Source organism: Melospiza georgiana, chromosome 4 (assembly GCF_028018845.1).
Source record: "Melospiza georgiana isolate bMelGeo1 chromosome 4, bMelGeo1.pri, whole genome shotgun sequence".
NCBI lineage: Eukaryota > Metazoa > Chordata > Aves > Passeriformes > Passerellidae > Melospiza > Melospiza georgiana.
This window is the reverse complement of record NC_080433.1, coordinates 43,334,046-43,349,440: the sequence shown is the minus strand read 5'-3', so window position 1 is coordinate 43,349,440 and position 15,395 is coordinate 43,334,046. Positions and strand designations below refer to the sequence as shown.

General features: G+C 36.2%; 1 protein-coding gene across 7 annotated transcripts in view; it reads left to right on the top strand.

Annotated features, from left to right (window-relative positions):
• Positions 1–15,395, top strand: part of NAV3 (neuron navigator 3) — a 509,240-nt gene that overhangs the window by 405,763 nt on the left and 88,082 nt on the right. For all 7 annotated transcript variants that reach the window (XM_058021931.1, XM_058021927.1, XM_058021928.1 and 4 more), the window contains one exon: positions 228–347. In XM_058021931.1, coding sequence (XP_057877914.1) covers positions 228–347 — 120 coding nt within the window. The remainder of the gene's footprint in view (positions 1–227; positions 348–15,395) is intronic.

Below are 15,395 nucleotides of genomic sequence, written 5' to 3'. Positions count from 1 at the left end.
CTTGGCCTGTAAGCCATGACAGAAAAAGGCAAATGATCCCAGAAAACAGGCAGATACCCAGTCTCCCTATGCCAGGCACATAAAGTGGGAGTATTCGGTATAAGTCTACCATCTAATAAGACAACCTGTACCTTAAATATTTGAATTTCACAGACCATTAACTTTAAAGAGAAACATGTTGCCAGATGGCTGCATTTCCCACCGACTGACCACAGATTTATTTTCAGGTACATGACAGATGGAGGACTCAACCTATATACAAGAAGTCTGAACCGAATACCAGACCTTGCTGCCTCTCGAGACGTCATCCAGAGAGGGGTTCACGACGTGACTGTGGATGCTGACAGGTAACAGTGCTTTGCTAAGTAAAAACCTGTCTGAGCTCTATAAATACTTTGCATCCTTTGTACTTGCTAAAATATCATATAAGGAATAGGAAGCAAGCTTCTGAGGCTGCAGATTTTCTGAGCACCCAAAATAGCAAATACCACAATGAGTGGGGGAAAAAGCAAATTTCTCACATGAGAACGAGACTCAGGAAGAGCTTTTTGTTGGAGATGTAAGAGAAATTATTAAGAAGCCCATACCTTATTTGCAACAGGTTGCCTTATCAGTTGAGGAACAAAGGGAAAATTCACCTCTAGGCAGCAGACAGCTTGTGTGTGCCTGGTGACTTGGTTCAAAACATACATTTGTATTTGGCTGGAGCTAGAACAATGATCTTGTCCGCCTTGTTTTGCCCTTTGCAAGTATCAGAAGAAGGCAGTACCGGCAAATAGTGAGAAGTGAGAATTGGGGTTCTATCCCATTGTTTGTACAGTGTGAAAAAACGAACAACTCCATCCTGTTCCTTAAACTTAAAGTAGATTCATATTGGTGGCTTGTATCATATCTGAGAAATAAAAATTCATAATCTAGCTTTTGCAGAACTTGGAGCTGTCAGCTCTGAGGTTTTGGTCAGACCATCATAGAGATAAGGAACAGCTGTGAAATTTGGCAGTCTAAAATGCTATGGGGTCTCTTTGAATGCTCTTGTTTTAAAATAAAGTTTCTTTTAGGAAAAAAAAAAGTATTCAATCACAAAGGGGGCAAAGGGGGAAAAGATTCATGGAGTGGTTCTGGTTTTATAAACCTGGCATACTAGTTGAAGACGTTCTAGGATAGTTACCTAGGTATGATATAATTTTTACTTTTCACATTTTCTGATGAAAATATGCCTGTGACATAAGTCAGGAAGAGTCTGAATTGGTCAAACAGTGTAAGCAATGCATCAGGATCAAGGACATAATTTTCATCTAGGAAACCAGTTACTTAAAAAAGAAGGTTGCTTTAGCTGACATCAGAGCATTTGTTGACCTTGCAGAAAAACCCTATTTTAGATAGAAATTCAGATGAGCACAGATAGCTTCTTTGGAAGGCAAGCATTGACATGATGCAAAGACCAGAGAAAGTGTGCGGTAGGCATGTAAGAAAATAATTTGGATAGAACTCATGCACTAACAGAAGGAAGAAATGAGATGTGGGCAGGAGGGACTTTTGTGGAGCTCTGTATGTGAGAACAGGAACCTTATGCTCAAAGTGAGAGAGGGGGTGGAAAATTTAGACGCTGGCAGTCATGTAATTAGAGAATGTCACTAGTGCCCACGTTTTTGTACGTCGCTCATTTTTCCCTTGGGAGTGAAGTTATTAGAGCTCTTCCCACCATGCAATATTCACCCCCAGGTTTCAAACCACGCAGATTTCCCCTGGGGGAAGAAAAAAACGTCCAAAATAAGGGATTTTTTACTTTTTATTAGTATTCCTGAAGTTCTAGATGCCACTCAAACACTGGATACTTATTTGTCTTAATGTAGATATTTGTTCTGTGCAGTGTGCAGGTTCATACATAATTTGCAGAGTCTATAAGCTACAAAGGTGAAGTAATGACTGCGTTCCTTTACACAAAGAAAGAAAACTGGATTCCTATGTTCTTCTAGACCCTCTAAATGAGGCTTCATGAACCATACTATTTTAATATTTAATTGAAAGGGTTTGTCATAATGCACAGGCATAAGGTATTTAAGTTATGGCTATTCAGACAAATTCTGGCATTCCCTGACCTTTCAATACATTACTTTTTCAAACTTAATCATTCTTCATGGACCGAGGAGGGAAGTTTTTTACATATAAGTGCATGCTATTCCTTGAAAAAGCAAAAGTTGTTTAGGAAGTGTAAAATGTAAATAATTTTATGAGTTCTGATGATAATAAAACACATGCTTACCAAAACTAGTTGCAAAAAAAACTGTGGTGGGTAGAAAAAAATTGTTTATGATGATCTTCAAGAATGTGTTCCACATTTATGATGTGAAATCAGGGAAAAAAAGCAATAGAGATTGCTGAGACTTCAGCAGAGTAGCTTTGTTCCTTCACAACTGTGTAAGTACCTAAGATTTCATCGGATCTTACATAGCCTTTTGCATCATTTTTTGTCTACTCTGAACAAAAAATAATAGGCTGCAAGGTATGCCTTGCCACTGGGATGATGAACTTCTGTGAAAGAGGATTATTTTCCTCACTGTCATCCCAGTAGATATGTGAAGGACACATGGATTTTCTCTGTGGTATCATTACTATAAGCCGTTTTCATAATTGGCACGATCTGCCCTTGCATTTCTGTTGTAAAGGACTCTGCTGGCATCTTTTTTCTGGGCAGAAAATAAATTATATGCTGCAAATATCTGATTTACATTAGCAAGCAGGAGAGAAGTTTTGATATTTTGCCCATTACTAGAGGCAGCAACTTTTGCTGATAGCAATCCCATGTTCATGAAAACTCAACCTGGGTTTTTTTCTGACAACTTAAGTTATATCTTCTGCTTATATTTTAAAACTTTTTCTCTTTGTGAGCTGGCAGTACAATATTCTTTAGAGATGTGGACTGATATCTTTGAGGGTCATGCCATTTCTGGTAAATTTTTAAGTTCAGACTGATTCTCATTTCCTGGATCGTGTAAAAAGACAGGAAGGTCCCCTGTGTGATGACACTAAATTGTTACAGGAGAATACCTGTATCTCCACATCTTTCCAAAAAGCAAAGGATTGAAGGATCTCCATGTTGGAAACCTAGCCTGAGAGAGCTCATCCCCATTGAATTGCTCTTTGAACTTCATAAAAGTAAAATTTGCCAAGTCAACATAAGCCAAGGCTTAATGTTGCTTGCATAAAGCACATTGTTGCAAAAAGTAGTACAGCCAAATTGCTTGTTCCGGTGAATGAATTGTAAAGGCTGAAAGGACACTGGCAGCATCAGATGTCAACAGTTAGTTCAGTAAGTGGTGGCTTTTTTTGTTTGTTTGTTGGTGTTTTGTTTGGTTGATTTTTGGTTTTTTTTTAATTGGACATTTTTGGTTCTTTTTTTTTTTTAATTGGACTTTTTGTTTGTTTTTTTTTGGTTTTGTTTTTTAATGAATGCCTATTCCTTCCAATTTACCTTGTTTCAGTCACCATAAGAAATTAATCAGAGAGGAAGATGGATTTTCTTTATCCGGCATAACATGGGATATAGCTAAGAAAGTTCTCAGTGGTATTATATTACATTTCATTTATTGTCCTATCTACTTCCTCTACGCTCTAGCATTTGCCTCCTAGGACTTGTAGAGGGAGTATTTGAGGAAAATTCTTGGATTTCAAAGCCTTTTTCAAAGTAAGATGAGCCAAAAGAGATTAGATATAAGCACAGAGAATGAATCATGTTCTTCAGAAGAATAAAGTTTGTTGCAGTGTAGGTTGTAATGTTTCCAAATCACCCTGTGATGTTCATGAAAACTGTTAAGGAAGTTTAAAGTAAGCCCTATTAAAAGGGGATATAGCTCCACTGAGTTCAAACATTGTCCTTCCACTCCCTATACATGCAGAACTTAGTGAGTCATAAGCCACAACTTTCTTCACCTTCATGAGATCAACATAGGTTGTACAACCACCTTCCCCTCACATCCCTGGAATGCAGTATTCTTTCTCTTTCACCTTTTTTATTTTGGATGAAACCCAAAGCTTTAAAGTTTATGCTACTTAGTGTGCTTCTATCATTACCCGCTTCAGCTACTTTGCTGTTGCGTTGAATCTGAACCCCCATAATACAGAGTTCTTATGCATAAGGAATGTCCCAAATGCTTCCACCATCTGCCACATGTGCAAAAGATTTGGCACTTGTCTCGGAGTAGCTCAGGCAGGCCTAGTAGTTCTCAGCCAAACCATAATCACCGTAATACATTATTAATTATGATAAAATAATCCAGATTTTGCCTGTAGTTTATTAGCTAACTTCCTGTGTGAATGACTATAAATCTTCTTCTGGTGTTTGTCTGAGTAGATGAGCCTTGAATTGGAATGCTGTGTGTTTGAAAAAGAAACTTTTCTAGAGTTTAATGCACACTGAACTGGGAGCTCTGTTTCGTAGGGTTGGTCATATCAGAAAAGGCTGAGACATCATGAACAGTAACTTGAAATGCAAACAGAATACAATGCCTGTTCTCCTACCATACAGTTCTAGAAGCTCATTGAAAATTCTGCTATCTTTTGGAATTTACTCCATTGGGATGTTGCTAAATGGAGGGGCATACTTCACTTTTTGACATTCTATCCAGATGAATCTGTGTGATGTTTATTTCATCAATGGACTAGTACTGTGTTTTCTGCTATGTGCAGTTTGGTATTGATGTGACCATTTTTCTGCCAAGTTGCAACTATTACCTGTTCAGTTTGCTGCTTCTGTTGCAGAGCAGGATTTACTATGGATAAAGGAAATGTATATGCCACAGTATTGAGCTATGCACTGTGTGCATCATTCAGCTATCTGTCCTTTCCTTTGCCGACATTCCAGGTCTCCCCAACACTGGGTACCTGTGTCTATTGCAATAAATATAAATATCCATCCCACAGATATGAAATATTAAATAATAAAACACAGAAACAGATATGCCTTCTTCTTGCTTCTGAAGCTTTCTTGGCCAAAACTGAGTTTTGCTGTAAAACTTCACTGTGTAGGGAAGCTTCCAATGTCTTTGCATCTGCCTTCACCACTCAGCATGCCTGTGACTTACTCTGTTCACAATCTAAAAAAGTCATTGTAGGTCTTCAAATCAGCATGATTCATATAGTTCTGTGATCTGTTATAATTTTCTTGGTTGTGATTTTATAGTATTAGTAAGTTCTTAGGATTTTGGAAGAATTTAAGTATCTATACCTCACTGTGTTTGCAGTTACTGTTCAAATACCTATAGAAACCATAATTATAGAATCTCTCTTGTGAAGCAATTTAAATTTTAAAGAGTTTTTACTATTATTGTTCTCTTCTATACTTTTAATCTTCTCTAATTTCTTTTCACAGCTGTTGCTGTTAACATTTCTCACCATTTACTTTTTTATAACTCTCAAATGATCCTGCATTTTCTTAGTCTCTGGTGTAAATCTTTCCTTATCTTGGCATCTCCTAGGCTATCAAGAAAGTTACTAGTTAGAAGTATCTATTTCAGTGTGTATCTTGGCTTTTATTGTTTCTGCAAAGTATGGATGCTAAATTTAAGTACCTAAAGCATAAATATGTATGCATCCATGCATGAAGGGCAGAATAATTGTGTCAAAAGGAGCACTCCTGGAGTTTTGGCTCAATATGTTGTTAAGTATTTAGAATTCTTTGAGGATGAATTCCTTATTTTCGAAAGCATAATGAAAAATTAATTTTTCAGTAATACAATTTTGTACAGCATTATTAATTTAGAAAGAATGCTATTTGAATTAAAACGATTTGTTTCTGGTCATGCTTTTTAAAGTCAGGATTTGAGCAACATAAAATAGGCAAAGCAACTGGACTTTGATATAGTTTTGTGAAGTTCACCTTTCCTTACTTACTTTAAACATCTACTGTAATTGCCCATAGAACCACAAACCAAAACATGGAAACATTTACCAGCTGTGTGGTTTTAGGTTCAGATACTATATTAATATCAGTGACATAAACAAACTGCATTGTTAGCATGCTGTCATTAGCATATTAAAATGTCATGATCCTGGCAACATCATGTCTGCAGACACATTTTTTGCACCCAGCTTACATTAGAAAATCACACTCAGAAAAGGCAAATATGAATGGCAGATGTTTACCTTAAAACAAGACCAGGCTGCAAATGCCAAATTAAGTTTTCTCTTTTTGAAATTGTTGCTAAGTGGAAGAAAGAGGGACAACTAGTTTCAGTTTAGATTAAAAAGGAATCATTAGAAATAAGTATTTCAATTTTTGCAGGAATACAAGTACGTTCTCATACCATGCTAAATGACCTGAGCATATGGTTTGCTGCAGGTTTATTGAACCAAAGGCTGGCTCTTTACAGATGACATGTATAATATTCTCATAAATATACTTTTGAAAAGTGGATGGTGTGGAGCTGGGTATTAATGACATGCAATCTGTTGGCATTTCTGCTTATTTCAAAAATTTACTTAATATTTAAAAGGTATTTGAAGTGAGGCAGGGCTTTATCTTTTATTAACAGATTTCTAATTCTTGACTTTGGGCAAAGTGTTGATGGTTTATTTTGATTGCAGTCTGCTTCTGAAGAGAGTATCAGTCTATTTAATAAAAGCTTTCCAAGACTCAGCTTACAGTTTCAGCTGCAGCAACATTTTGGTCCACCATTGTACTTCATTGATACCAGCAAAGACTACTGTACTGCCTCTTTGTGTTAGAATAAAGCATGGGTAGTATGATTTAAATCATTAACCAAAATACCCCAGGCTCAAATATAAAATTCAAGAACTTGAATCTCCCATATGATACTGACTTGAGTCCTGGAGTTAAGAAAAAAATTAATTTCTTTAAAATGTCTTGATTAATTTGATGGCTGGAGGAAACAAATATTGTGATTTTATTCTCCTGCATGGCTATTTTTAAAAAAATCATATTGAAATTTGCAAAAGAATAGCTGCAATTGATATTACAGTTCTACTATTAACGAGCACGTGGTATTTTAGACAGAAGCCTCATAAAACTGAATATAAAAATATGGATTTTGATGATTTATTACTGGAGATAAAGCAGCCCATGATTGCTAAGCTGCCTTTTGTTCCAAATTGCCTGAGAGATACTTCTTTCTTGGTTAGTCATTTTTTTTAAAGAACTGCATTTATAATAGTTGCACTCCAGACTGAGGTATTGCCTGCTTGTCAAACGAAACATGTGAATTATAAGAACATTCCAATTAACCCTTTCATGGAAAACAGTTAATTTGTGACTCTATAAAAATCCATTGCCATGGATTTATTAGGTATAAATTTACTTCAAATAAAATATTGATTTGGCAACTTCAGGAGACCTCTAGAACAATGAGAAATAGATAAAAATGGAGAGCCCCATCAGGATGGGCTTTTTACACTCATGAGATGTCATAAGAAAGGGGTTAAATGTACTGTTGTTTCAGTTGACAGGTGGAAAAACAGTTAAGTGAAAGGAAGAATGAATTTAAGTTAAATTAAGCATCTAAAGTGTGAGTGCACTTTGCAACTCAGGCTGTAGGGCTGCTTATGGTGCACAAGAGGAAAATTGAAAGATTTTGACACTCCTTTGCTGTGTGCTGCTCCTGGAGAAAAACAGTGCTACTCTGTCCTGGGCCTCCAGGAAAGCAGTGATGTTCAATACATTTTGGAACTGAAATGGCATTGCAAGATAACTTTATCATTAGTGGTTAAAGATAGCTGGAATCCAGATGGAAACTGGTTATGAGTTATCTATGATTAAATAAAATGAAAAGAAGGATGTCTCTAAAGCTGTGCAGGTTAAAAAACATGGGAGCCTTTTATTTTCCTTGACAGAGAAATGGACTTTGAACACTGTAGGCTGGCTAAAGAGTGAGTTCAAAGGGAGAGAGCATGAAGGGAAAGCTGGGAGGAATACCACGTGGCTGACAACCTGCCAGCCAGTGTGTAGGTACCCTGTGCTGCAGGCTGCCTGCTGCGGATCACACCATGTGCTAACCTTCCCTTTTGGAAAAAAAAAATCCCTCCATTTGCTTATATCAACATTTTACTTGTAAATCTTGATGATGTCACCTCTGAGTCTTCTTTTGATGGAGAGAGAAAAAGACAAGGCTCCCTCCTCAGTCTGTTCTCCAAGAACTGTTGTGGAGGCTTCCTGCCCCTCCTGAGCCCCTTGCGACAACCTCAGCTCCACGCAGGGAAACGTTTGGTGCAGCAATATGCGAGGAGTTTGTTTCCTTTTGATGTTACAGCACTAATCTCATCTGTATTTAATTGTTTAAATATTAAGTCTTCAAAGATTTCCTTAGTAAACAAAAGGTTGTCATAACAATTTAAGCAGGATCAGATGTGTAAATTTAGAGTGGAACCCTCAATGAATTCTACAGAAGTTTTTTTGCAAAAGAATACAATACACTTATAATTCAAACCTGCTTAGTGGACTAAATAATCTAAAATAATCTAAAATACGTTATTTGAAGGCGATTTAAAAACCAGATTTACCTAATTAATTTACCTTAATAAACAAGTTAATCTCTTACCCATGTGCATTAGCTTTAATTTCTGATGTGCTAACTTTTCCCTTTTATTCGAATGCATTGCACTCTATTATGTTTCATACTGCAGAATAGAATGTAAAATGGCTGCTAACCATATCAACTGGGTTGAATGTAAATTCATAAAAGCAAAAATTGCTGTACTGCAGTTTAAATACATGTGTAGTGTTGGAAATAATTGCATTGCCCTGGGAAGTACAATAACTGTTAAAACAGGTGTTTGTCATTCCTCAATGTGCTTTATCTAAAAACAAATCTTATTGATATAAGTTAGTGTCTTTTATGTTTAAATACCCAACAGTTTTTGATCAGGTGCTAGGTATACTGATTTAAAAGTGAAATTGGGGTATTTCAAATGGATAGGATTCCAACCAGTTTCTGCAAAAAAAACTACAGAGTCAGAAAACACTAAGTTTTGTATGGCATACCTTCTGGGAGTTTATCAGTGAACAGATTCATACTGATAGCCGGGACCTAAAAGCTGAAATTTTTTGATTCAAACTGCAAATGCACACACAATTTTAATAGCATTGTGAACTTTAGGAACAAGATATGAAGAGTAAAGGTACTTCATTTTTTTAAATAAAACTTAGATCTTTCTTTAAGATATTTATTTACTGATTTCAATACTAAAGTAGCAAAATTTAGTAAGTGGTCTGTGTCTGGGGTGACTGGAGGACATGTAATGCTTTCTGAGAAGCCAGAGATCAGCAAAGGTGTATAATCTTCATGATTCATGAACCACCATCTCTGGAAGCCCTTATCTCTGTTGACTGTACTAGCAACATTGCTAGACATCTAGCTTTTGGGTTATATTAAGATAAAATATAACTGTTTTGAAAAATTAAAAAAAATTCTTTTAATTTTAAATAAAATAACTTCTGGTAGAGCATTGCAGTGAAGTGGCAGCCTGTCACCCAGGGAACGTTCCTTAGTGGAAGGAATTATCTTTTAAGGATTTTTAGAATGATTTCCCTAAAATGGAGTCTTTCTCTATAGATCAAAGTTATTGAAAGAGAAATCAGCATGGTTTTTTAAGGCTGAAGAATTATTCTTTTTCCTCTTTGAGTTAAAATCATTCCCCTTCATGAAAAGAGTTGACTCAGTGTGCCACTTATAACCCAAATGTTCTGATGCATAGTAAATAACTGAATTGCTCTATTTTGCAAATCTTTTTCCTTTGTTCAATACAGAAAGAAATTTATGATCCCTTCTTTAGTATGTCTTTCTTTCTCATCATTTAAATTAATTATACCAGCCATACTCTTGGGAAATGGATTAATATCAAGTGGATAAACTCAATGCAAAATCATGTAGGAAAAATAATTTTGCGTATTAAAAATAATAAGTGTTGACAACAATAATTTAGAGCCTTCCAGATAAATTTTGAAACATAATATCCTAACAAGATTTTCAACATCTTTCCCTAAACAGCTTATTTTCAATAAAATTTCCACTTATTTTCTTTTGAAATGCATCTGTATGATTGGAAATGTTGGAAACTTTAAGGCAACCAGGCTTGTGTGTGTGTGTGTGTGTGTGTGTGTGTGATTCCAGCAAGCCACTGAATTGTAGAGTAGTGGTAAGTGAGCCCCAATAACTCTGAATCAATTTCTGCTGCTGTCCAGTGTGGGCAGTAAGAACAGCCTGCATCACAGAAAATTGATGATAAATAGTTTATTAATTTTGGATTGTTGCCTTGGTGATGTTTTGTCAGATTCTTGGACTTACTGCAGCTATTTGGTCCAAGTCAGCACAAAGGCAATAAATACTGAAGGTAGCTGGTCAGCAATGCCACATGTAATTTTGGTCCTCAGTCTGTAGTGGGTTTGACTAATGCTTATTGAGGTAACCATAACTATTTCCTTGACAAGTGCTCCTTTCCTTTAACTAGCCACAACTCACCTATAAGGGAGGACTGAATAATGTGATATTTGCTGTCTTAAAGCTGCAAGGAAATTCTCCTATTTCTGCTCCCAGTTTCTGAAAAACCACCTTCTTGTATTTGAGTAGCAGCTTTGTGGGTTTTGTTCCTGGTATTTGCAAGGAGAAGCTGGGATAAAAGCTTGAAATAAATCCTAAGACTAATCCAACTCAAGTATCTCACATCTGGTTTTATATGATTTTTATTTGAAAACCTGAGCCAGGTTATCAAGAAATAAGTACTGTCTAAAAAGAAAAAATAGGAAAATTTAGGCAAAATAAATAAGAATTTTTTGATTTCAAAAAATGAAAATTGTAAGTAACCTAATAATTTCAGGATGGCTTGCACTACAGAGATGGAAAAGCTATAAATAAAAATAAATCTTCAGAGGACAGTGTTAAATCTTTACATGTTTACTATTCATCTTTTAGGCAAACAGAAATGCTCCTGAGTGAACTTTAAACAATTGAATCTTTCCCAGTTAATTGTTTTCTATTTCACCTTCAAATGTTTTTCCAAAATACTGTCTGCAGAAGCGTGCCATAATGTAGAAATTATGCCAAACATGTTGTCAGGTCTTTCTGAATGGCACATGATTAGATTCAAGAGCTGAATGCTTAAGTTGTAGATTTAGCAAATTACATTCTCTTTTCATTTGACCCTGGAGAATTTCCTCAAGAGAAATTTGTGGATTAATGTACATGTCATAGAAAGCCATATCTATTTAAGGAAACTCAGTTAGACATGAATGTTTCTCTCCTTCCCTGTCTTTTTCTATTTCAGATAGGAAAATAAACCTCATTATGTTGAAAAGCTATGACTTTAGACGATGTGGGACAGTCTGATGAGAATATTGTGGGTCTCTAAAGTATTTAAACAGCCTAACTTTTGCTATACATATTTTACTACTCAGTCTCAGTGAAAAAGATGAAACAGTTCCTACACTTCCTCTCCAGTGCATACCCTGCATGCAATACTGTATTTGTCATTCAGAGATTTCCAAAAAGGATTTTATTAGCACACTATAAATACTCTTTACACATCACTAAAATGATTTAGTGTTTTCCTTAGCAGCTCTTCAGGATGACTTTATGTTACAAGGGCAGTCAGAAAGTTACCTGCTGGTTGGCTAAACCAGGAGCAGGAAGCTTCCAGAGAGACAGCAGGGAGGGGCCTTCATCATGAAGAGGATGCAAACTGTGTTACTAATTATGTATCAAAGCAGAATTACCATATATCTCCTAACACCTCAAGGTCCTCTAAAGAGACTGTTGAAAGTGTGCATAAAAGATATCAGAAGGGTACTGAGCAGACTGCTGTTCTCAACAGTGTTCATAGCATGACAAGCACAGTGTCTGTGCCTGTGTGGCTGTCCTTCTCCTCTGGTTAGTGTGCCAGCAACATTAGACCCTGAAATATCATCATTCCACTCAACTGGGATATTCTCAAATTATTTTATAGGTTGTTGACAAAAAAAAAAAAAAAAGGCAAGTATGTATTTTGTGTTTGGCTTCAGCATGGGTGCTTTGACTTATTTCAGAGAAACATGATTGGCCTTTATTGCAGAGGATGTTGGCCAGGTGCAGAGAGAGCCCTAAGCATCCCTGCAGTGCTGCTGGCTGCTTAGAGGGTCCTGTGAGCTCCCTGAGCTTCATGTCATGCCTCAGCGCTTGCCAGTTGCTGCAAGTAGCCAAGTGGTTGCAGAAGAACTCTTTGTGATGCTCTCAATTACAAAAAAAACATTTCATTAATTGCCAGTTATCCCCAGATTGTGGAAATCAAGACGTGGCCTGGAGGCATCAATGTGTTCTGCGTACAGCTGGGATGGAACAGGGGATTTAACCTGCAGTAGTTGAGTATGTAAAATTCAAAAAAGTACATGAGGAGAACTGTATTAACTCCAGATAAATCACTGCTTATTGTGTCAGGAATGGAAAGACATTTATCACAATGGTACTTCATAGTAATATACTAAAGTGGGAAAATTTTACTGATAGTTGTTCTTTGTGCTACAGTTTCAAAGTTCTTTGATACATTTTTAGCTGCCAGTTTGTAATGAAGGCTGTGGGTCATCTGGCTTCTTATTCTAATCACAGTAGGATCTCATGAAGCTAATATCAGAGGCTCTATAAAGATGTATGGCAGCAACAGTTTTTAAGAAAAAATACATAACTGAAGGTGTGGTGTGTAATAAGTTGCAGTCTTTATACATCAATTCACTTTAATGCTTAAGTTGCTTTAATTTTCCATTGGTTAAACACGAGAAAGACATTTTTTGGTTTCCCAGTCTATTTTCATTTTTATGTTGTTAAAGAACTTATTTTTGGCAGAGAAAAAAAGAAATTTGGACAAGAACATATAGAATCATTCATGCATTTCCTGAAAGCTAGTATTATGTTGATGTTTCTCTATGAAGCTCTTCCATCTGCTGTTTTTCTGTAAATTCCAAGAGAAATCTCAGATTTTTTTTTTTTTTTATTTTAGGTTGTCACTGGTAAAGCAAGGATTTCTTAAGAAAAAACTTTTGGCAGTTTTGATTTTTTTCTTGTTAGAGATGGATTTTTTAAAATAAGCAGCTACCTCAGTTATTTCTGAATCACTGCTAAATTAAAGTTAGATCCCCTTCCTTAATGGGTTTCTCTTCCTAGTGCTAGTTTTTTCTTCTGATATTTTTATAAAAGCCTTCTGTATTCCCATTTGGGTAGCATTGCTTCACGATGCTTCTTCTCTGGTGTTATCTCTTGCCTGCAAGACTTGTCTGAAGCCATATTACTAATTGGTTTCCTCCCCATTTTTCTTTTACAAGAAAGGACTTTTTTAATCTTCGAACTTTTAACTCACTTTGGTAATTTCTTTTTCCCTGTATTTTTCCTTTTGAAGCAGTATTGAATTCCATTACACCTCCTGGGGTGTCTTTTAAGTTTGACCAGCTTTCCTGTATTCCAGTAGTTATGTTCTTTGGGGTTTTCACATTTCCAGCTAGTTTCACTCATACTCAGAATCTATTGGTTTGGTTTGCTTGTTTGTTTGACAGAAGAGAAATATATCAAGCTTTTTCCTCTAGCTGCACCTTTCTAGGATAGACTATAATTCAAAATAGACTATGATTCTCCATTTTAATAGGTGTTTGATTCTATTAGTTACTCAGCAATTAACTATAGGCCTGTCCGTAGTGATCCTCTCTTTTAAGTTTATTGCCACAGTGTTTTTGATGGTGAGATTTTAGGTCACTGATGGTTCCATTTTGAAATGTCACTATTTTTTCTGTCTCTGCAGTAAATATGAGAATCTGCTTTTACTGTTCAGTTACATTTATGAAGATGGTTACTGTTTGTTCTCCAGATTGGTTTTGTTCTCTCACATTTTTTTCCCAGCATACCAGTTTTCAGTACCTCTGTCCTCTTCCAACTTATTTTTCAATCTTTTCTAATATCAGAGCAAACTTAAGTGATAAACACTGGCTGGACTTAAGGAGAGAGGAATGGTAGTCCGGAATGAGAAAGAACTGCAAAAGGCTGTTGTCAGTATTCAATTTGGAAAAATGTCTTTGACATACTGCTGCTGATGTGGAGCATTTAAAGAATTATTTCAGCTTTTGCAAAGTGGGTGGTGACAGACATGACAGCCAAGAAGTCTGGAGCGAGAGACGAGGACAAAGTTTCCAAAGATGGCAGAGACTTAATTAATTGCAACAGACTTTAAATATTTTTGCTGTCTGCAGCTATATTTTTATTTCATCTGTCACTTGCTAGCCTGCTCTCCAACTTGAATATTACATCTATTAATGTAGGAAGTGGGGAAAGTATTTCATTGTAATAGGGAGCTTTTAAGCTGGGATCTTTTTTGCCCTGCCTAGTGAAGCCATTTATGGCCACCTTCCATCTTTGTTAGTGACTCACCTCTGAAGCTTAGTAGTCTAACTGGAATAATTAATAGGCTAAAAGAGATGTGCTGTTTTGCTGGTATGTCGTCCTCAATATTTCTAGCTGATAAAGGCGTTTTAAAAATCGTTTTCTTTTGAGCTTGGGGTTGTTCTTTTTGTGAGTGTGCACAGCCAAGCAGTAGCCCTGCTTCTTTTGTCATTTCTGGCTTTAACTCAAGATGACATTTATGGGAGATGAGAGAGCTTCAGGATGCTGGGGCGAGATCCTGGGTGATTGGTTGCTGTTTGTCAGTGATTTACTAAAGCAGCTTGCCTTATCTCCCTGGCTGTGACCCTGGTACATTTACTGCTATAAACACAGATAGCCAGAGGTCCCATTACCTTCTCAGCAGAAGTTTGTTGTGTCATAGACTTAGTTCTTGAAGTTCTAAACCTAAGAATTATTTAATTTTTAATATGAAACATTGATAAGTTCCAACTAAGCTGTGGAAGCAATCAGCCATTTTGTATGCATATTGCCATTTGTGTAATTTAAATGCAAAGTCTGCTTTGCTGTCTCAGAAAAAATAGCATATGTTTTATAGAATTTTTGGAAAAGGATGAGTGTGCTCTGGGTTTCAGCCAGTCTCTTTGTATTATGTGCAGGTGCTTTGGGACTTTAATAATTAGAGGATCTAATAAAAGAATCAGAGGCTAAGCCAGGAAAATTACTACAACGTGCCTTCTCTTTGCTGTTACTAAAACCAATCTTTCCTGTTTCACCTAATACAAAATTGGAGACTTACAGGTGAATTTCAGCCCAAACTTACAGCAAACACATAACAGAATTGATGAAATCATTAAATCATTATTAAGTAGCCTCTATTTCAAGCTGCCTGGATTTAATTGCTTTACCTTGAAAAATAAACGCCAAAATCCCAAACCAAATAGTGAGCTATAATTGAACAGGTAAGCAGGGCAAAGGTCTGAAGTTCCTGGGTTACTACTATGTCACTTACTGTTTTTAAATTGTCATAGTACAGTA